Source organism: Juglans regia, chromosome 1, assembly GCF_001411555.2.
Source record: "Juglans regia cultivar Chandler chromosome 1, Walnut 2.0, whole genome shotgun sequence".
NCBI lineage: Eukaryota > Viridiplantae > Streptophyta > Magnoliopsida > Fagales > Juglandaceae > Juglans > Juglans regia.
This window is the reverse complement of record NC_049901.1, coordinates 43,441,319-43,464,085: the sequence shown is the minus strand read 5'-3', so window position 1 is coordinate 43,464,085 and position 22,767 is coordinate 43,441,319. Positions and strand designations below refer to the sequence as shown.

The window sequence follows — 22,767 nt, the reverse complement described above, 5'->3', positions numbered from 1 at the left end:
GTGATGGCGTGGCGTTTTGAGTCTTTTGACACGTTAGATTCGTGTGCGAACTCACCTGCATATAGAAGAACTGTTATGCTTAATAATAAAATGTGATTGGTTAATTGAGATTCTTCATCAGTTTTTCTAGATAAATATTACGAGACATATGATTTCTGTTTTTTTATAAATTGATGTGATTTAATATAATACATCAAGTTTATTTTACATAAATTTTTATAATTTTAAGAATCACATTAAAATACGTCAATTGATAATTTTTTTTCTCTAATATTTATGTGTAGACTAATTATTTATATTTTTTAATATCATCACCTATAGGCTTACAAACTAAGTTATAAAAAAGAGAAATGTTATATATAATCGTAGAGTGTACAAGCACCGTACAATCTCTTTGAAAAAGAGTGGGGTTTATTAATAAAAATTATTTATTTTTCATGTAGATGTTGTATTTACTCAATTTTTTCAAAGATATTGTATAGTGTATGAATATTTCATGACTGTAAATATCATTTTTCTATAAAAAAAAATATTCATAAATTCACAGGGTTTAACATAATACCTCATATCTATTTTATAAAATGAGTTATGCCATAAAAAGAAAGAAAAAAGAATAAAAATGAAAATAGAAAAAGGATATACAAAAAATGTTATCTATACATATAATTTGAGAAATTATATTTATAATAATAGAATGTACAAGCGTAATATATTATTGTTAAGTGAGTAAATACAAGAATTACATGAAAAAAATAATTTTTTCAATAAGAAATTCTAAATGAAAACCTTATACTACACATCTCCACCTAATTAATATGTGATTTGTTATTTTATCTTTATGTTTAAATATATAAGTTTAAATAGAAGAATAAAAATGATAAATCATATATTAATCAGATGAAAGTGTGTGATAAAAAGTTTTCTTATAATATTTTTCTTTTCATATCGATTATTTTTGCGTGAAACTGACTGTATTTGAATGTTGAACTGAGTTGAGTTGAGTTGATAAAATATTGTTAGATTATTATTTTTTAATATTAATATTATTTTAATATTAAAAAAATTAAATTATTTATTATATTTTATATTAAAATTTTAAAAAATTATAATATTAAATTGAGGTGAATTGAAATAGATTTAAGAATAAAATGAAACCTTAAAAATAACTTTATTTCTTTACGCGCCACGCGTTACCTTGGCCAGAGTCCGTTTCTCTCAACTTCTTTGACCCGATCAACCTCCGAATCCGGCACTCTCTCTCTTTCCCTTTGTCTGCGCCCTAGGGTTTGAGAGCTTGCTCTTTAGGGTTTCGCGCACAACACTCTGAATCTCTGATTCTCTCTGGTCGATCTTCAATAAAATATTGGAAGAATGGTGAGAGGTTTGCTCAACAAGCTCGTCTCGCGCTCTCTCTCCGTAGCTGGAAAATGGCAGCAACAACAGCTCCGCCGCCTCAACATCCATGAGTATCAGGTCCCCTCTCTTCCCTCCGCATGTCTTACTCTCTCTCTCTCTCTCTCTCTATAACACACGAGCAGACACATACACACGTGTATACATATGTGCGCATGGAACAATATTGGTTTTTTTTTTTCTGTTTGGTTCTGAAGAAAACTCGGGAAACTGAATGGCAACATTGAGTTCCAACGCTCATGTTTGCTTTTAATTTCATGAACAAAAAACAAAAGACACTTCATTTAGCCGAGGAAAAAACTGATACATTGTTTAACTTATTGAAATGAATTATTCTATTTGTGCAGAAGTCACCATCCCATAAATTAAATATTACTTAAATGGTAATATTTAGATTTGTAAGATTCAAATTTTAAAATTTATTTTCTAAATTAAATATGCAATGTAAATAGTGTGTGCTCTAAATACCTTAGAATAGCAATACTCAAAATTTCTCATGGAATTATTTTTGCTTTCGTTCATTTTCTGGGCAACTAAACAGAGCATAATCCCGGTGCATGGATGAAAAAGTTTTGGGTTTCTATACATTTTCTTGAATTATATGTGATTTTGGTGAGAAATATGTGAATCTTTGTGATGGTTCAGTCATTTAAAATTTATCGAGTCCTGATTTGGTTTGAAAATGTTTATTGGATGTGGCTACTAACTTTTTTTTTTTGGCATTTGTTGAAAACAGGGGGCTGATTTGATGGGCAAATACGGGGTCAATGTTCCAAAAGGTGTTGCCGTTTCTTCTGTTGATGAAATCAAGAAGGCAATGCAGGATGTATTTCCCAATCAAAGCGAGGTAAGTAATTCAAGGCATTGGTGTGTTTTATCTTTCATTCCAGTGGAAAGTGACCTGTATTTGGCTGCTTAGAAACTGCAGAAATAAATGCAAATCATAACTTTGCCTCTTTTTATTTTTCTGTTTTGTGAAATAAAGGAAGTTCTGAGATGCATGCATATTAGGGCCAGAAAGGTCTTTTTTTTTTAAATTTTTTTTTTTTTTTTTATATATATATATGTATATATATAAGTAAAATTGTTTCCTCTTATGATACATCTTCTCAGTCACTACAGTTATGGATGGAAAAAGAGGAATGCTAATTTTGATTTTATTGTACAGTTGGTGGTCAAAAGCCAAATTTTGGCTGGTGGAAGAGGGTTGGGAACATTTAAAAGTGGTCTTAAGGGCGGAGTTCATATTGTTAAGGCTGATCAGGTTGAAGAGATAGCTGGTACTGAAGATTATTTTTAACTTTTCCTCGAGAAGATTTTGGTTTAATATATTGTTATTCTTTGTTGATTTGTTGTAACCTCATTTATTGGCAATATGTCCCATGGATAAGCATGTAGCACACTATTAGTTCTTGTAGCTCGTGCATATCTATTCTTAGGCTTAATCTATAATCACATGGGGTTTGTTTCTGTAACACCCCGTTCCCGTAGGATAGAGATGTTATTAGCATTTATAACTTAGTGCCCGGTAAAGAGATTCATATCCAGAAATACCTCATTTATTGAAATTCATCAAAACGTTAAAACTAGATTGAACATGATTGTTTTAACAACTAAATGTAAAATAAAAGAACACAAACTAATCCTATGAATGACATAAAAAGGAATCTAATTCTTGTGTGAATATCACTTATTCATTCCTAAGTCTTTGTACTAGATTTATTCCTGGCCATCCAACTCTGCATCATCATAGACATCATCTACGAGAATTAGACATAGAAGAAAACAAGAAGACAAACAAACAAAATGAGTCGAATACTCAGTAAGTAGCACATCATACCGTAAAATATAATTTTTGTAACATACATTTCATTTCTATGAGACTCTTCAAAACATACCTACAACTTCATAGATTACAATCAAACGCGTAACATGACTTTCTGAAGGATTTTACATACGTATATCATTATAGACTCACATAGCAGATGTTTTAATCATTGACCAAAAGCGGAAGCATACATAATCGTGGCAAACATGTAATCGTGAATGCATAATATCTTATTTATCTTGTCTTATCATGGAGTGAAACACGCTTGGGTCCGTGTTTCACCTAACTTGCATAACATGGAGTGAAACACGCTTGGGTCCGTGTTTCACCTAACTTGCATAACATGGAGTGAAACACGCTTGGGTCCGTGTTTCACCTAACTTGCATAACATGGAGTGAAACACGCTTGGGTCCGTGTTTCACTTAACTTGCATAACATGGAGTGAAACACGCTTGGGTCCGTGTTTCACCTAACTTGCATAACATGGAGTGAAACACGCTTGGGTCCGTGTTTCACCTAACTTGCATAACATGGAGTGAAACACGCTTGGGTCCGTGTTTCACGCATAACATGGAGTGAAACACGCTTGGGTCCGTGTTTCACTTAACTTGCATAACATGGAGTGAAACACGCTTGGGTCCGTGTTTCACTTAACTTGCATAACATGGAGTGAAACACGCTTGGGTCCGTGTTTCACTTAACTTGCATAACATGATGTGAAACACGCTTGAGTCCGTGTTTCACTTAACTTGCATAACATGGAGTGAAACACGCTTGGGTCCGTGTTTCACTTAACTTGCATAACATGGAGTGAAACACGCTTGGGTCCGTGTTTCACTTAACTTATGGTTAACCACGCTTGAGTCCGTGGCACCGTAATATTTCTTAACTTCCTTAATGCATGAAAATTTATTAGGTTTTCATGAATATTTCTAACATAGCATATTCTTGTACATGGCATAGCATAACATGGCATAATATGTCATATTCTTGTACATATCATAGCATGGTATGTCATATTCTTGAACATGGTATAGCATGACATAGCATAACATGACACTTCCTTATACATGGCATAACATAACATGGTACTTTCTTATACATGGCATAACATAATATGATCTGAATATTTTATGACATTTCATGGCATACATAATCTAAGTACTACATGAACATGGCTCGCATAATATGGCTATTCTATTACATGGCATATTTACTTGAATTACTACATGAATATCTCATTGCTTTCATACGATTTTTAGTAACATTCAATTAATCAAACAAATTTATTCATTCAAGCATAATCTCATATTCCCTCAAGATCATGAAAGGAATCTAACATTGGCTTGTCTCTTAGCGTAGCGTAGATAACCATCATAAGCACATCATATTTTCATATATGACAATAATATTCACAATACGCATACATTTATATGATCATATTATTTACTACCTCAAGACATATCTAATAAAACAATAACAATAACAATAACAAAAACAATAATAATAATAATAATAATAATAATAATAATAATAATAATAAATCACACTTTTGGACTCGGGGTGTTACAGTTTCTATAGTCCCCACAGATACCAAACCAGGGACCAGAGGAAATCATATTATCGAAAAATCGAAACTGAGTTTATTTTAATTGTTTTGGTTTGGTAATGTTTCAAATAATGACACAATTCGTCAATATCAACCTATGCTTTTCCTACATTGGGTTGACCCATCACAACCTATGTTGGGGGAACCTGTTTCTGCTTGTTTATGGGTAAAGTTTCTTTTGATATATAGCTATCTTATTTTCAAAATTGCTAGGGACTACCAGCCAGGGTGCAGCCTAAGGGTCAAACGGTAGGCTTGGGATAAGCTATAAACTCAGACATTGTGGGTTCAATTCCGCATTATGAGTTCCCCTTGATTACCTGATACATAGTTCTGACGGGTGGGGTCGTGTATCTGGGATTTACTGTTCAGGAGTGGGTTCGAAGGGCCTTGCATTGGTGAGGTTCCACATCTTAAAAAATGTGCCGGGGAACTTCAATGCATATCATATTGTTCTATATGATTTTTAACATTCCCTGACCAATGGAAACTCTTCCCTTCCTGAAAAGGAATGGTAGAGGATAAGGTCACAGTTCAGCCATCAATGTTGTACTGTTGTGCAGGTTGTATTTACCTATAAATGGAGAAAAACTGTATGATTTAGAAATTTTAATTTTAATTTTTTTGATTGGCACTGGGTGTCCGGAAAAAACGTCCTGACTAATCCTGGGGGTACACAGGCCCTCGGCAATGAGTTTTTTGCAAGTGCACCTCAGGTAATTCAAGGGAAAAATCCACCAGTCCGATGGCCTCTAGAGATTGTTTTGCACCCAAGAGGATTTGAACCTTAGATCTGGAAGGAGCATACCCCCAAGTCCAAGGCCTTTACCACTTGAGCCAACCCCCAAGGGTTTAGAAATTTTAATTATGTAAAACTTAGGACTTTTCTACAACATGCTCCCTAATTTTAATATTGTAATTACTTATCAAAAAAAAAAATTTTAATATTCTAATTATTTTGCATTCAGGGAAGATGCTTGGGCAGATACTTGTCACCAAACAAACTGGTCCCCAAGGCAAAGTTGTGAGTAAGGTAATGCATTTTTATTCAGTCTATTTGGTATGGGTCAACAATTGTATTATTGCCACTGCATTTTATGTCTATTTGTGGTCTTTTCTTATGTTGCCTATGCATGTTTAGTACGATCAACAGTTGTATTATTGTACTTTGGTACCAATATATCAAATGATTATTATGCTGATAAGTTCAAGTTAAAATGGCACCTTCCACACTTAAGAAGATAGTGGAGGGTGGAAGGATTCAAGATACATGGAGTGTGTCTGTAATTAATCATTCATTGTGTGTGTGTGTGTGTGTGTGTGTGTATTCATATACTTATTTTCCCTCGGTTCTCAATGTAGCAAATCTCAATATTTAACTATCTAGTGCCTATCTCACAGACTTCTTTTTCTTTTTCTTTTTCCTTATACAGGTGTACTTATGTGAAAAATTGTCACTGGTCAATGAGATGTACTTTGCTATCACTCTGGATCGTAAAACTGCTGGTCCAGTATGTTCTGAAACTTAGTATATAACCTTTTCATTTGATGTGATCGAGTCGTTTTATTTTCTTAATCAGTTCATGGTGTTTTTTTTTTCCTTATCAATGTTATCATTATGCATAATAATTTAATATCCGATATGCTTTTGCAAATTTATTTTCTTTTTCCAGCTTATAATTGCCTGTAGAAAGGGAGGAACCAGCATTGAGGACCTTGCAGAGAAATTCCCAGATATGATTATAAAGGTTATCTTTCTCTTGTTTTATTCTGAATGGTTTATCCTAATTATTGTGACAATCTCTTCTTTGTTTGCTATATTGGCATGTAACAGTTGCATTGTTTTTTTTATAGGTTCCTATTGATGTTTTCCAAGGAATTACTGATGAAGATGCTGCAAAGGTTGTTGATGGTTTGGCTCTCACGGTGGCTGATAGGAAAGATTCAATTGAGCAAGTGAAGAAATTATATGAACTTTTTTGCAAGTGTGACTGCACACTATTAGAAGTGAGCTTAAGCTTTTACATTGCAGAAGTGCTATTGATGTTTTTTTGGTTTTGGTGGCATATTTAGAGATTTTTGTTAGGGATATATTTGTCGGAACTTTGAACTTTGGTTCTTCTGGACAGATCAATCCCATTGCGGAGACTTCTGATAAGCAGTTAGTAGCTGCTGATGCTAAGTTAAACTTTGATGACAATGCAGCCTTTCGTCAGAAAGAGATATTCGCTCTCCGTGATCCATCGCAGGAGGATCCTCGAGAGGTATTTTTTTCATTTTTTTATTATGTATATTTGTCGGAACTTTTTTTTTTTTTTTACTTTTTTGGTGGTATAAGAACTGATCATTTGCAATGGTTTTGAAATATAATTATCACTTTATTGGTGAAATTTTGAGCAGAGAAGACTGAATGTTGTATCTAATAGGTAAACACCCCATTTGAAACACAGACACAAATGCCATGTACATTAAGTTAGACTAAGCGGGAACGATATAGCTGTTTACTATTGGTCTTTCATTGTGCTTTTACTTCTTACAGGTGATTGCTGCTAAAGCAGATTTAAATTATATTGGCTTAGATGGAGAGATTGGTTGCATGGTGAATGGTGCAGGATTAGCAATGGCCACAATGGATATAATTAAACTGCATGGGGGAACTCCGGCCAATTTTCTAGACGTAGGTGGGAATGCTTCTGAAGGCCAGGTAATGACTTAGCTTTTAGAATTTTCATTTTCACGAATTGTCTTTTATTGCTTCTTGCATGTTGTTATCGCCTTTTGTGACCGTCGTCGTGCTTTTTCTGTCAATTATATACATTGGTTTTTCATTAACATTATAGGTAATTAGAAGGCTGAATGTGCTATTTGTGTGTGCGTGTCAAATATTGATGATGCTTTGATATATATATATATATATATTTTTTTTTGCCATTTTCTGAGTCTGTTCTTGGACAATCTTAGGCCTTGTTTGGTAACAGAGATGAGATGAGACATCTCAAAACTTCTCACAATTTCCTTCCCAAACATCACTCGAACATGAAACACTTCTCAATTTCAAATCTTCAACTTTTTCATCTAATCATTATCCAAATACAAAACCCTATACAATTTTCTCAAACTTCCAAACAAAACACAAAAAACAATACAACTTTTTTCAAATTTCAAAACAAAAATTATATTCAAACAATTTTTTAACTTGATAATATTTTTATTGTAAAGGGGTGTCAAATATGGAGGCAGATTGTGGATGTCAAATATGGAAGGTTGTGGGGGAATTGGTGTACTAACGAAGTTAAAGGGGTGTTTGGGGTGAGTTTATGGAAGTCCATTCCGTTGGGATGGGGGGATTTTGTCAATAATATTAATTTCAAAGTGGGGAAAGGGGCTAATATTTTTTTCTGGCATGATGTTTGGTGTGGGGATTCAGCTCACAAATCCATTTATCCTAATCTCTTTAGGATAGCTAGAAACAAAGAGGCTGCAGTGGCTGAATCATATCAGATCTCTAATAATCTTCTGCACTGGAATGTGGATTTTAATAGAGAATTACAGGATTGGGAAGTGTGTGAAGCTGCTGATTTCTTTGCAAAGTTATATGATATGAAGATTGATCAGAATAGGGAGGATAGGCTGCTGTGGATACATGACTATAATTCCAGATTTTCAGTGCGATCTTACTACAAGTTGTTAAATAGTCATGGTGACTCAGCATACCCCTGGAAATGTATCTGGAAAACAAAGGCCCCTAGTAAAGTTGCATTCTTCTGTTGGCTGGTGTCACTTGAGAAAATTTTAACCGTAGATAATTTGAGGAAAAGAGGGTTATTTGTAATTGATTGGTGTTTTATGTATTAAAAAGATGGTGAATCTGTTAATCATCTTTTTCTCCATCTTTTTCTCCATTATCATCTTTTTCTCCATTACGGTTGCATGTTCTTTTGTTAATATAGATGACGCTTTCAAATGGGCTTTTGTTGGTGTGTATGGCCCAAATCTTGACTCGAAGAGAAGACATTTGTGGGAAGAACTTGCCGGAGTTCTAAGTTGGTGGGAGATACCATGTTGCATAGGGGGGGATTTCAACATTTCTCGCTTCCCAAGCGAAAGGTCGGGTGTTTCTCACCTTACAGCAGCCATGAGAGATTTTTCTGACTTTATCTCAGAATAGGAGATCATGGACCTTCCACTATCAGGAGGCACGTTTACTTGGTCCAACAACCGTGACTGCCCATCTTGGTCGAGAATCGATAGGTTCTTGCTTACTCCAAATTGGGAGGCGCACTTCCCCGATGTAGTACAAAGAAGATTACCCCGCTTATGCTCTGATCACTTCCCCATCATTTTAGACTGTGGTGGCATCCAAGGGGGTAGAATGTATTTTAAATTTGAGCATATGTGGCTTAAAACTGATGGTTTTGTGGACAGAGTTAGACAATGGTGGACTTCTTACTCGTTCCAAGGCTCCCCAAGCTTCATATTGGCAAAAAAATTGAAAGCACTGAAACAGGACCTGAAGCAATGGAATGAACAAGTTTTTGGTAACGTGTCCCAGCAGAGGCGCTCTCTGGTGGAGGAGTTACAGGGTCTGGAAGGTGAGGAGGAGGCCAGATCTCTTTCTGATCTTGAAAAAACTCGAAAGAATCATGTAGTAACTGATCTTGAAAGATTAACTTTGATGGAGGAGATCTCATGGAGACAAAAATCAAGGGTGCTCTGGCTTAAGGAGGGGGATAAATGCACGAAATTCTTCCATAAGATGGCCAACTCTCATAGGAGGAACAATGCTATTGATATGTTGATGGTGAATGGGGAAGTTTCTTCGAATCAGTCGGTAATAAATAATCACGTTGAACAATACTACCAACAACTCCTATCTGAAGAGCACAACTGGAGACCGAAAGTGGATGGCCTATCTTTTTCCACACTAGACCAGCAGAGTGCAGGGTGGCTAGAGAGGCCTTTTACAGATGAGGAAGTGTGCAAGGTTATTAGAGGCATGGCAAGTGATAAGGCTCCTGGTCCGGACGGTTTTACTATGGGATTTTTCCAAACTTGTTGGGAGGTGGTCAAGGAAGATATAATGAAAGTTTTTCATGAGTTCCATACTTATGCTAGCTTTGAAAAGAGTCTCAACGCCACCTTCTTAGCCCTTATCCCTAAGAAGGTGGGGTCGAGGGAAGTGAGAGATTATCGCCCCATAAGCCTTGTGAATGGGGTGTATAAGATTCTTTCCAAAGCATTAGCAAATAGATTGAGCTCGGTGGTGGAAAAACTTATCTCAAAGCCACAAAACGCGTTTGTCAAAGGGAGACATTACTTACTTGGTAGATGTGGTTTTGGAGGGAAATGGCAAAAATGGGTTGAATTTTGCATCTCTTCAGTCCGTTTCTCTATCTTGGTAAATGGCACACCGGTGGGTTTCTTCAACTCATCTCGTGGCCTGAGACAGGGAGATCCGCTTTCTCCCTTACTTTTCTTATTTGTCATGGAAGCACTCAGTAAAATGATTGAGGGTCTGGTGGACGGGGGGCTACTCCATGGTTTTGCGGTGGGGAATGGTGTCCTCAACATTTCCCATCTGCTATTTGCTGACGACACGCTCATCTTTTGTGGTGCACAACTTGGCCAGGTTCAAGCCTTGAGAGCGTTACTTCTTTGTTTTGCTGCTGTATCCGGTTTGAGCATCAATCTTGCAAAGTCAGAATTAGTGCCAGTGGGGGTTGTTCCCGATGTGGAGATCTTAGCTACTATTTTGGGATGCAAGATATCTTCGCTTCCTATGAAGTATCTTGGCTTACCATTGGGTGCCTCCTTCAAATCGGTGAGGATTTGGAATGATGTGATTGGAAGAGTGGAGAGCAGATTGGCCGCTTGGAAGAGGCTATATTTGTCGAAAGGTGGTAGGTTAACTTTGATCAAAAGCACTCTTTCAAACTTACCCACCTACTTTTTGTCTCTATTTCCGCCTCCTACAAAGGTGGCTAACCGCATTGAGAAGCTACAAAGGGACTTCTTATGGAGGGGATTGGGGGAAGAGTTCAAATTCCACCTGGTTAATTGGCCTACAGTTTGTACCCCATTGTCTGGGGGAGGTTTGGGGATTCGTCATTTGATGAAATTCAATCAAGCTCTGTTGGGTAAGTGGTTGTGGAGGTACCAAATCGAACGAGAGGCCTTATGGAAGTCCGTTATAGATTCACGTTTCGGGGAAGCTTGGGGAGGATGGTGCTCGAATGAGGTTCGAGGCACTCATGGAGTGGGCTTGTGGAAAAACATTCGGAGTCTTTGGGGGACCTTTCGAGGACATGAACATATTGTTGTGGGTGATGGGTCGCGGGTTCACTTTTGGTCTGATAAATGGTGCGGTAACTATTGCTTACGAGATACCTTCCATACTATCTTTGCACTCGCTAGAGAAAAAGAGGTATCGATAGCCGAGCTCCTGGTCTTCTCAAATGGCACCCAGCAATGGAATATTGACTTCACTAGGGCAGCCCAAGATTGGGAGTTAGAGCCTTTTACAGAGTTCTTTGCGGTATTATATTCTGCAAGCATTTCAGGGGGCACCGGAGACAAGATGCTTTGGAATCATTCTAAGAAAGGTCTTTTCTCTGTCAGATCCTTTTATGAAAAGCTTACGAACCCCGGTAAGTCTATGTATCCATGGAAGAGCATTTGGCAGACGAAAGCCCCGTCAAAAGCAGCCTTTTTTGTTTGGACTGCATCTTTGGACAAGATCCTTACTATAGATAATTTGAGGAAACGATGGATTATTGTTCTAGATTGGTGTTGTATGTGTAAGAAGCATGGGGAGTCAGTTGATCATTTGCTTTTACACTGTGAGGTGGCCAAGGGCATGTGGGATGATTTTTTCTCAAGGGTTGGATTGTCTTGGGTTATGCCGTGTAGATTGGTGGATTTTCTTGCAAGCTGGAGAGGACTATACGGTAATGCTCAAATAGCGGCAATTTGGAGGTTGGTACCAATATGTTTGTGTTGGTGTATTTGGAGGGAAAGAAACGCAAGAAGCTTTGAAGACAAGGAGAGAACACTGAAAGAGCTAAAAGTTGTATTTTTTAAGTTATTGTTCTCATGGGCGGGGGCCATAGTTTGTAACGGTCTTAGTATCCATGATCTTTTTCTTTCTTTTGTAACTTCTAACTAGGCACTTCTTCATGTATACTTCCTGTGTACTTGGGCTTTGCCTATCTTTATGAATATATTATCTTTGATTACTTATAAAAAAAAAAAGAGTTTGTGACAAGCTATGTGGAATGAGATACTTGCAAGGGTTGGCATTGTTTGGGTTATGCCATTGCGAGTGGTGGATATTTTGGCTAGTTGGCATGGTTCAGCTGGTTGTAGAGGCAGTGCAGAATTTTGGAGGATGATCCCCTTGTGTTTGTTTTGGTGTTTATGGTTAGAGAGAAACGGGAGGTGTTTCAATGATCGCGAACGTACTATGGGGGAATTTAGGGATTTTTTCTTTAGCTCTTTAAGTTTTTGGGTGAAGAACCTTCCAAGGGATGGGAATACTTGTAATGTTTTGTTTTAGTTCTGTTTTACTTTAGCTTGTATTTAGGTATAATCACTTGTATACTTTCTGTGTACTTGGCTATGACTATTTACTTGGAATAAAATTTCTTATTACCTATTAAAAAAAAAATTATTCAACTTTCTCTCCCTCATTTTTCAAAATCCAATGAAATATCTTAACTCAAATCACTTCACTACTATTCACAGAATTCTTACAATTTCTCATCTCATCTCATCTCATTACCCATACATAATCTTTATAAGTTTGAGTTGTTACTAGCCTTGAGAAATAAACTCTTAATTATGAGTGCTTTAATCAATAAGTTGTATGAAGCAGGTGATTGAGGCATTCAAGATATTGACTTCGGATGAGAAGGTGAAAGCAATCTTAGTGAACATATTCGGGGGAATAATGAAATGTGATATAATAGCACGTGGAATTGTCAATGCTGCCAAAGAGGTTAGATCTCTGTCCATGAATTACCTCATGTTCATTTGTAACAGTAACTGGTTTCTTCTTCTTCTTCTTCTTCTTTTTCTTCTTCTTCTCATCATCCACTTATTGTCCTTTAATCCATAAAAATCGTTGTATTTCTGTGCTTTTAACACATCACCCTCGTATTGCATTACAAAATAATAATAAAAACATCTGATGAAGAGAATTTAAGTTTGGTGGTAATTAAGAAGTATTTGACACTTTTAAAGGAGAAGTAAAAGGGGAAAGAAGGTAGAATGTTATTGATTTAGACTGTGCTGTCATATATTAGTTGTTGCTTTATTTTGCATTGCCTGAATTAGAATGAATCGGTGCTGTGCCATTTGCTGAAGCTTTTAACTTTTTATGGGCATTGCGATGAAGGTTTCACTGAAAGTACCAGTGGTTGTTCGTCTTGAAGGCACCAATGTTGACCAAGGAAAGAGAATCCTAAAGGTAAAACTTGATCTGCTATCAAATTGCTGGAGGAAAAATCTGTAATGTCATGTGAATCGCCTCTTGATAATTTTTTGAAGAATTTTTATTTATTTATTTATGCTGATTACTGATGGTGTGCAGGAAAGTGGTATGGCATTGATAACGGCAGATGACCTTGATGATGCTGCCGAGAAAGCAGTTAAAGCAGCTTACAAATGAGGGAATCCCTTGGTTACCTATATTATATAATTTTATCCTCTTCAGCATGATTGTTTTTTTTTTTTTTTTGGGGGGGTGGGGAGTAAATATGATTTGCTCTGCTAGTTTATTTTTGGCGGAAATACGTGTAGACCGAAGTGTCCCCACTAAAATGGGAATTGATGTAAGATTTTGATTAAATATAGAATTGTTAAAGTTTTCCCAATAAAGTTGAGCTCCCTCGAATTTTAAGAGGATTTCTGGGGGTTGATGCTCTTCTACTTTATTTTTATTCATATACAAACACTCCTCCTCACTGGTGTTTCGCCTTCTGCGTGTTCATTTTTATGAAGAAAATGTTTGTTATTGAGGTGATCCAAATCCCCTTTAATTAGGTGATTGTTAACTTAAGGGCTTGTTTGGATAGTAAAATATATTGTTAAAATATTATTTTTTAATATTATTATTGAATTATTTATTATATTTTATATAAAAATTTAAAAAAATTATAATGATAGAGATAAGATAGATTGAAAGTGTTTCTATATTCAACGGGACAGGACCTGTATAATCTTTGATGCAAAATAGACTTCCATAGTTGCGTTCTGTTTGCCTACATACATGTCAAATAAGGAGACGATTATAGAGAAGTGATTGATTTTATTTTTTTGAAATACACTGGGGACCGGATGGGTGATAAGAATAAATTTACACCGTCCAATAATATTATGCCACGTATGGATTCTCACAATGAAAAATACGCCGTGCTGAGGCTAGAGAGAGGGAGAAAGCGATGGGGAAGGTATATCTGAGAGAACTGCCTAAAATCAGGTCTATTTATCTTTTACAAATAAGTATACCTGTCACAATGTTATCGGAGGGTGTAAATATCTTCTTAACACTCATCCTGTTTGAAGTTTTGATCTCTTTTTTTTTTCTTTTTGTTAATGCAAAATGGACGTTTTGGTCGGTTTTGCTGAATTGAGAGAAATAGAAAGAAGTGGGAAGGAAGAACATTACTTTATTATGGGTCTCTAATCACCCAAACAATGATTTAGTTTTTCTTCTTCTTATTATTACACAATCGTTTTTGCAGAGTCTAATTAATTTAAAAAAGGGGAAAATTGGAATATTTATTTCTTCAAGGACTCTGCAATCCTCTTGGAAATGCAGTAAGCAGTGGACTGGATGGTAATCATGGGATTGACCCCAACTGCAGTAGGTAGAACACTTCCATCACATACAAACAAGCCTTTTGCTTCCCAGCTTTCACCATTCTCATCAACTGCACCTTCTTCTTTTGTAGAACCCATTCTACAACTTCCCATCTGATGTGCAGAACCATATAGAGTCCAGTGTTCTCCCCTTGACCCTGCCCCTCCAACTGTTGTCACTGTGTCCAAAAACTCCTCCAACTCCTCCTCTTTAATTCCTTTACATTGAATTCTCTGGCCATCACTCCTATAGGTTCCCACTTCAACAGCTCCTGCGGCAACCAAAACTCTTATAGCCTGCCTCATCCCAGCTCGGAGATTTTCTTTATCGATTTGACTTAATCGATACGTAATCTTACCCTCTGCCTTCACCTCTCCTGAACCCTGATCTCTTACCAAAGCAAAAAGCTGAGCAGTTCTAGCAAACTTCACCATCCTATCCTTCATGTCAAGCCCCGAAATCCAAGGAAATAGAGCACTATATGCTGCAGGTCCAAATGCCGGAGTTTCTATAATGGCTCGGACGGTGGAATCCTCTGAAACCACCTTATGGAGTGAAGTAATAATCCCTCCCTCATACATTTTGCCCCTAAAATTTGATGTGTGTTCTGGAAAGTGTCCCCAGACGAGTTGAACAGGGTGGAGGTGAAGGTTTTTGCCAATGTTAGGATTCTCCAAGCCACTAGAGATCATTAGAGGCGGAGTCAAGAGAGACCCGCATGCACATACTGTTACTCTAGCCTCAATTTGCAACTTCTTCGTGATAGTCTCACTCATAGTTGTTGCAATCACTCCCAGGCATTGCTTTCTCATCCTTGCATTCTTTCCATTCTCCAATATAAGTTTCTCAGCTTTGCTTCCTGTTAGGATCACTGCACCACAGTTCACAGCATCGACCAGCCAAGTTGAATCAGTGCCTTTCTTGTCCCCAGTTCTACAACCATATAAGCAAGAGCCACAGTAATGATTTTCTGAGGCATTTGTTGAGACTCTCTCAACTTCCCAGCCAAGATTCTCACACCCTTTTCGGAGTACTTGATTCTGAAAGCTTTCTTCCTTGCACTTATCTGTGACACCAATCCTCTTGCAAACGGCATCCATGGCGAACTGATAGCTTGAGCTTGCGTAAAGTGGGATCTTATGATCAGCAGACCACTCTTGAAGAACTGAGTCTGGTGTTTTGATAGATGCAGACCAGTTTACAGCAGAGCCTCCACCGACAGTTGAGCCAGCAAAGATCATAGTTTTCCCATCAAGAGTTGACAATATTCCTCCTGACTCATATAGCTCATTCATGGAGGGGCCCTCCGCAGAAGAATAATCTTCAGGCACAAAATAGTTACCTTTCTCAAGGACGATTACTTTCAGGCCAGCGCTCGCAAGAACAGCAGCTGCAACCCCTCCACCACAACCAGAACCAACAACCACAACATCACATTTGATCTTGTACATGTTGTGCTCTGGATCTTCAATGACTTCAAGGCCTTTCTGGGCGAGAGATTGGACAAGTGTAGAGTCATTTTCATACATGGTTTCAATGATTCCCTTCTGGAGAGGCCTCTCCTTTTGGGATTCGGTCAACCTTTCTCTCGTGTCAACTCGGTATCCAATTGCTTCCCATGATGCGTTTTCTGAGTTTTCATCGGTCTGTAACACACACACGTAGAAAAATGAAAAAAGTAACTGACTACTCTTAATACGAAAAATAAACACGATAATTTTTTTCATATTCAAGTGAAATAGATATTTTCTGCATCATCCAAGATATACCCCAAAATTCTTCAACCATCCCCACCCAAGATTTAAAACAGTAATGATGATCTCATTATCAACATTACTGTTTTAAAATATCTATTTCATATTCAAGTGAAATAGATATTTTCTGTATCATCCATCAAGATATTTTCTTTTAAGAGTCGAGTCAAGACATCATCGTTCTGTAAGATAGGTATCTTATAATCTGATTAGGAAACAAATGTAGCATTTCCTATAAAGTTCAGAATGAGGTATCTCGTAGGACTCCCGAACCTGAACATTGATATTAAGAAGGGAACAGAAAAAGAGAAAATTAAAAAAGAAAAACAGAAACAGATCAAAGTTGATCCTGAAGTCTTCTCATGTTAAACCGTAATGATGATAATGAGACCAATCAATCATATCATATGTGTGAAAGTTTTTCTTTGTCAGACTCTAGTTTTGAAGCCTAACAGCAGAAGAAAAGCGGAAGTTGCACATATAGCCACCACCAAAAGCATGCATCAGTAAAGAAGCCCATATCCAGAAAGGTAATTCAGTCAACAGAAAAAAGTGCTTCTGTTTAAAAGATACAAATAAAAACAACGTCAAAACACTTGCCAAAGCGTTTCCATGAACGGGCTTCGTAAATAAGCCTTCAAATACCATATATCCATGAGATATGTGAAGTAAGTACAGCCTCGTTTGCATTTAAAATTTATCTTAATTTATTTTATTTTATTATTATAATTTTTTTAAATTTTTATATAAAATATAATAAACAATTCAACTTTTAAATTTCAAAATAATTTTTTTAAATTTTTATACAAAATATAATAAATAATTTTATTTTTATTCTATTATCTCCAAATCATCTCAACTCACTAAATACAAATCATTCTTTAAAAAATGTTCTCTATATGGTTTGAGAATAAAAAAAAAAAGGAAAGAAAAAAGACAAACCTCCCCCGCACCCCCTAAAAAAAAAAAAAAAAACACAGAAGGGCCATAATTTACAAATAGAAGGAAGAGATGCGGCTCAAAAGCATTACCCTTGAGAAGAAGTCGAAGAAGCAGAAGACTTTAACAACTAGAAACACCTGCCTTAAGGGTACCAGACGCCTTTCCTTCGACCATTTCTTGAGAATTTCTTCTCTCTTCTCCACAGAAATCTCGGAGAACCTAAGAATAAATGGCCATTTCGAATCAAAGCACAGATACCCACAAAGCAAAAGAGTCCCTAGTCTGAATGAGAGCATCTTCAGAACTAAGCTCACTAGGAATACAGCCTGTGGTATACACCTCTTCACAATGAGCTCCGCTACCTGTTCAGTGTTTTCCATTCAAAGATAGAAGATATTATACGTATTGGTTGCTTGATGACAACTCCAAGAGCTCTTTTTTTTCTGTGCTATAGAATTAAATTTTGAATAAAAACAAAGATAGGATATAGACAATCCACCTCATCGGGGAGAGGAGGATGAGACCCAGAAGCTTTGTAGAAGGAACGAAGGGCCTGGTCAACTGGGTTATCCTTGCTGATGCTCTCCCATGGCAGGGGAGGGATGAGAGCCTCACAGATGGAGGCCAGTGATTGGATCTGAGCAGAAGAGAAACCATGGCTGTAACTGCGCTCTCTCCTCCCCCCTCTCAACAATGGGTGACTGCTCTTCCTTCCCTTCATCTCTCTCAGTCTCCTCTCTCTATTTCTGGAAATATCTCTGTATTTTCTTACTTTGTTATGTTCTTACGGAATTCGGAGATAACTTGATATTTATAGAGTTGTTGCCACTCTGGGGAGGAGACCGGCAGCGAGAGAGAGAGAGAGAGAGAATTGACTAATGGGAGATTTCTAGTAAATAAAAAGAAGAATGCCACAGCCACAGTGAATGCTGAGGGCAATGGCTATTCAATACTTCCAACTAACACACAGTCCTACCCGAAATCGGATTGGTTTTGTGCCACTCGGAGTTGTACCACATTAAAAATTACGTGTTTTGCTTTTTTGGATGGAAACGTACTCGTTTTATTAATGAACCGAAATTCTAACTCAATATATAAAAAATTTAGACTATAAATCAAACTACGCATCAACTTTAAGATTTCTCCACACATAAATTTTTTTACGATGGATATTGTCTTAATTTCTAAAAAATTCTCTCTTAACAGAAAAAATACTCTGTAAAACATAACTTCACGACTCTCTCAGTCCTTCCAAGGAGGAAGAATACGAGACACCGTTATAGACACCAAATTCAATAGTCTATTTCTAATTTATTACTAACTAAAATAACAAAAAAACTACAAATAAAACATATAGCCAACTACAGAACCACAAACACCAGTGTGAATCCAAACGTCACGCTTATCGCAAGCATCGGCAACTCGAGTCATGACTGCACGAATACCTAGCTCATGCACGGACAAATAGCCTCCACTGAGCATTCGGCACCTACACACTAGCACTAGTATTGCGACCACCAACCGTAGTATTGCTCGCCTCTCTCGAATAGCTCTTATCCCATATTGCGTCCAATCCAAAATCTCAACATCTTACCGGCTCAAAATGAAAAAATGGAACAACAAAAAAAGGAAAACAAAAATATTGAAAACGAAACGGATGAATAGTGCACATAGCGTCGGAAGTGGCGCGTTCAGGGATTCCGGAGAAGCCAAGTGTGGAGTTGGCAGAAGGCTCCTCGATGGCGCATGATGACCACACGCAGACGAGATCCGAAACTTCCTCCCACATGTGCGGGCTAAGCTCCACTCCGACTGATGTTGGATTTGGTGAAAACCTACGTGTTTCTTGTATGAAGTGTTAGAAATACATTCCAAGAATACCAAACCCATAATAAATGTTGTAAAATTTAGATTTTCCACTTAAATTTCTCAAAAGTAAACTGATCCAATTTTGAAGTGATTTTATAAAAATAAATTTATAAATTTAATGTAATATATTAAATTTATTTTACATTAAAGATAACTCTATAATCTAATATACAACTTTACAACATTAGTAGTGGATTCAAGTTAGCTATATTTTGACTAAGATTTAGCTAGGTTGCACAATAATCCATTATAATGGACTCAATAAATAAACTATAATTTTAGCTTTCTTTATTTTCACTTGCCAAATCTAGTCAACCCCTATTGCTGGCTAAATATTATTTTATCATAAAAAATGTATCTTTTTTGCGTGGTATTCGATTATACGTAATATTGAAATTTGATTTGTATACCAAAGAAATATCTGTTGCGTGATTTCTTGAATTGTATGTATTGTATGGTTATTATTTTTCCCAATCTAATTTATTTATGTGGATTCATGCCATGATTTTAAATGGACAATAAGATTTAATTAATGGTTGTTATCACAAATTAATATTCATATAGATGATATTAAATCAGCTTGTTATTCAAATATAAACCATTGATAGCATTCATATATTTATATATCATCAACTCCATTCATATATTCAATTTGATTTATTTCAATGACTGATTTGCTTTCCATTGTATTTAGTTGATAGGATTCGAATTAAAAGTATTATCACTATTCATTTCACATAAACTTTTAGACAAAGAAAGGTCAACTCATTGTATTCTATAATATCAAAACATTTTATTACAAATCATATGCAATTTTCTTAAATAAAATTTATAATTTTTTCATTTTTTTCCAAATATATTAAACATGGTTTAAATTTCAATTAAATCTATGAAACGTAGCAAATACAAACTTTTTCCTAATTTTCTGTTCATGCATATGGTGTGCGGTTATTTTCTTAGATTTCTTTGTACAACATTGCTTAATTAATATAAGTTAAGACTTCAAACATTGTCCCATTTTTGTGGAATTTTGTCATATTCTAATAATAATAATAATAATAATAATAAAGTAGTAAAACCTTTCATCAATATATTATAAATTTTTTTTTTCATTAATCATTATTCACTATCCCATATTCTACGTCTTATGAAAAATACCCTCACACTCTATAAAAAAATCCATATATCTTATGAAAAAAAAATTATAAATATAAAATGTGAAAATAAATAGTGACTGATACATAAAATTCTTCGACGTTTCGTCTGGTCAATTAGTTTTACTTTCTAATCCCAAAACTTGGTGGATACTTGATTGATTTTGGGATGGTCCAGTCCGCCATCCAGGCATGACTCTTTTTTGTGCACTATTTTATTTTTGAACTTTATAAATGTTGTAGACAACGGAGTTGTCAACCATTTTTGGTGGCAAAAGTAATGGGATTTTATATACAAAATAATAAGTAATGGGATTTGTGGATTTCCTTTACAATGACTGGTTATGTAGCATTTGATGATGGTATATTCTTCCTCTCACTATAGCAAAGTCAATGTATCTCTTGGATTTGAGTACGTGAAAATGGCGAATGATATTTACATTACTTGAGAGGAAACAATTATTACTCTTTATAGTAATTTTAAATGTTTTGCTATATATTAATCACTATTCATCCTTACATTTCGCACCTGACATTTTTTTATAGGATGTAGAGTGTGGGATAGTGAATAGTGACTGATGAGAAGAATTATTCTAATTTTAATGGGCTTGTATTATAACATTAACTAGTTTTTTTTTCGGAATATAGACTTAGATGTAAGTTGGACATTATTTGAATCTCTATCACCCACAAAAAAGTGATTATTTTTTAGTGGAATATCCTAGTTTGGTTTTTTTGTTATTAATAAGTTTCCTTATTATCTACCTAATAGTTACTAACTTATAACTTAACTGACGCCTAAGTGAAAGACTACACTCGAATTTATCAGAGAAAAAATCTAATTTGTAATTGTTTTTATGGCTCACGAGTCACAATAATATTAATCTTATTGTAATGATATTTTCCTTCTCAAGTGTGAATGAGAAAATTGAAGGTTGAAGTGAAACAAATAAAGATAATAAAGCAGTCATATATATGTAAGCAAATTGAATGAAGAAATAAAAAAAGAAAAAGAAAAGTAAGCTAGTCTTTGCCAAGGTGGACGACTGCAATTTGTACTAACTCAAGCACAATTCCAAGATAGAGAAAGGGTTGCTTACAAGACAAAGGCTAGCTTCTACATGTTCTTTGCCTAAACATAGAGGAAACAGCCTTCTTTCTGCCTCTTACTAGAGTGTGACTTGCTATTTTTTCAAAAAAAGGAAAATTGAGCATGGCAAAAGAGAAAGTTGGTCTCCTCTTCATCATTTTGTGTATTCCTATTGGCTAGTTTGGCAAGTCTTAGGTCTAGGAGCTCCTTGGTGAGTGAAGTTTGAGTGGAACTTTCCATGATTGAGAAATTCCATTCACCATTTTGGTCAACAATTTAGCATAGTCTTGACTTGAGCACAATGAGGAGTATCTAATGCTTCATTCAATTAATGATTATGTAACCAAAATAATAACATGAAAAAGTGTGCATTTTCATCATTATTTTCACGAGAAATACTACCTATCATCTCAATTCTTATCATTTTTTTTTATCATCTTATGATCTCAGTAAATCACACTTTTTATTTATGAATCTATTATTTAATGACACATCAATAAAATAGATGAAAATATTTTTTATTTTCACAAACCATTGAAATTCTAGCTTTTCTTTGTTTCGCAGGAGTAGACCTAACCTACCACCTTCCACAATAAGTCTATCATCAATGCACTCCAAATTCTAGATGGTCAACACTTTCATGATTGTCAAGTTGGCTGTTGGCTTTTCGTCTTGTATCATTTTGTCCTTTGCAAGTCTTAGGTCTTCGGGGCTCCTTAGGCTTTATGGGTTCGGCGTTTTCTTTTTCGTGGATTTGAACCAAATCATGTGTCAGCACGTCATTACATGTAAGACCACATGCAAATGCCATGAACAAAAAGACAAAAAAACAAAAACGGTTGCAGAACGGGATTTAAATGCTCGTGTTAGCGTCTAAGTTCTAAGGTCTAAAGGAGGAGAAGATAGATAGACCCATAAAATAAATTACACAATATTTATAATTATTTAAATGAATTTCCTTGACAACATTAAATGCTTAATAAATATCATTCGATCCATTTTGTGTATATCTATCTTCCACTCAAAACCCATTAATTTCAAATCTGCAAAACTATCCCTTCAGAATTAGCTCCATTTGAATTCAAAGATGAGTTGAGATAATTTGTAAATAATAATAAAATAAAATATTATTTTTTAATATTATTATTATTTTAGAATTTGAAAAAATTGAATTGTTTATTATATTTTACATGAAAATTTAGAAAAATTATAATGATGAGATGAGTTGAGGTGAGTTTCCAGTCC

At 35.6% G+C, this 22,767-nt stretch overlaps 2 protein-coding genes across 2 annotated transcripts; one reads left to right on the top strand and one right to left on the bottom strand.

Moving 5' to 3' along the window:
* The first annotated feature begins 1,164 nt into the window (after positions 1-1,164).
* On the top strand, positions 1,165-13,784 carry LOC108996030 (succinate--CoA ligase [ADP-forming] subunit beta, mitochondrial). The gene is made up of 12 exons (XM_018971757.2): positions 1,165-1,473; positions 2,150-2,260; positions 2,582-2,693; positions 5,820-5,884; positions 6,285-6,362; positions 6,525-6,599; positions 6,706-6,858; positions 6,981-7,115; positions 7,391-7,555; positions 12,725-12,847; positions 13,247-13,318; positions 13,442-13,784. Exons 1-12 carry the CDS (start codon positions 1,372-1,374, stop codon positions 13,517-13,519), a joined length of 1,269 nt encoding a protein of 422 aa, XP_018827302.1. The 5' UTR covers positions 1,165-1,371; the 3' UTR covers positions 13,520-13,784.
* A 715-nt stretch (positions 13,785-14,499) lies between these two features.
* LOC108996016 (long-chain-alcohol oxidase FAO2) lies at positions 14,500-18,309 on the bottom strand. The gene is made up of 3 exons (XM_018971730.1): positions 17,909-18,309; positions 17,499-17,771; positions 14,500-16,359 (listed from the first exon to the last, which is right to left on the bottom strand). The coding sequence occupies exons 1-3, from the start codon at positions 18,128-18,130 to the stop codon at positions 14,632-14,634; spliced, it is 2,223 nt and encodes a 740-aa protein (XP_018827275.1). The 5' UTR covers positions 18,131-18,309; the 3' UTR covers positions 14,500-14,631.
* Between the last annotated feature and the right edge of the window lie 4,458 nt (positions 18,310-22,767).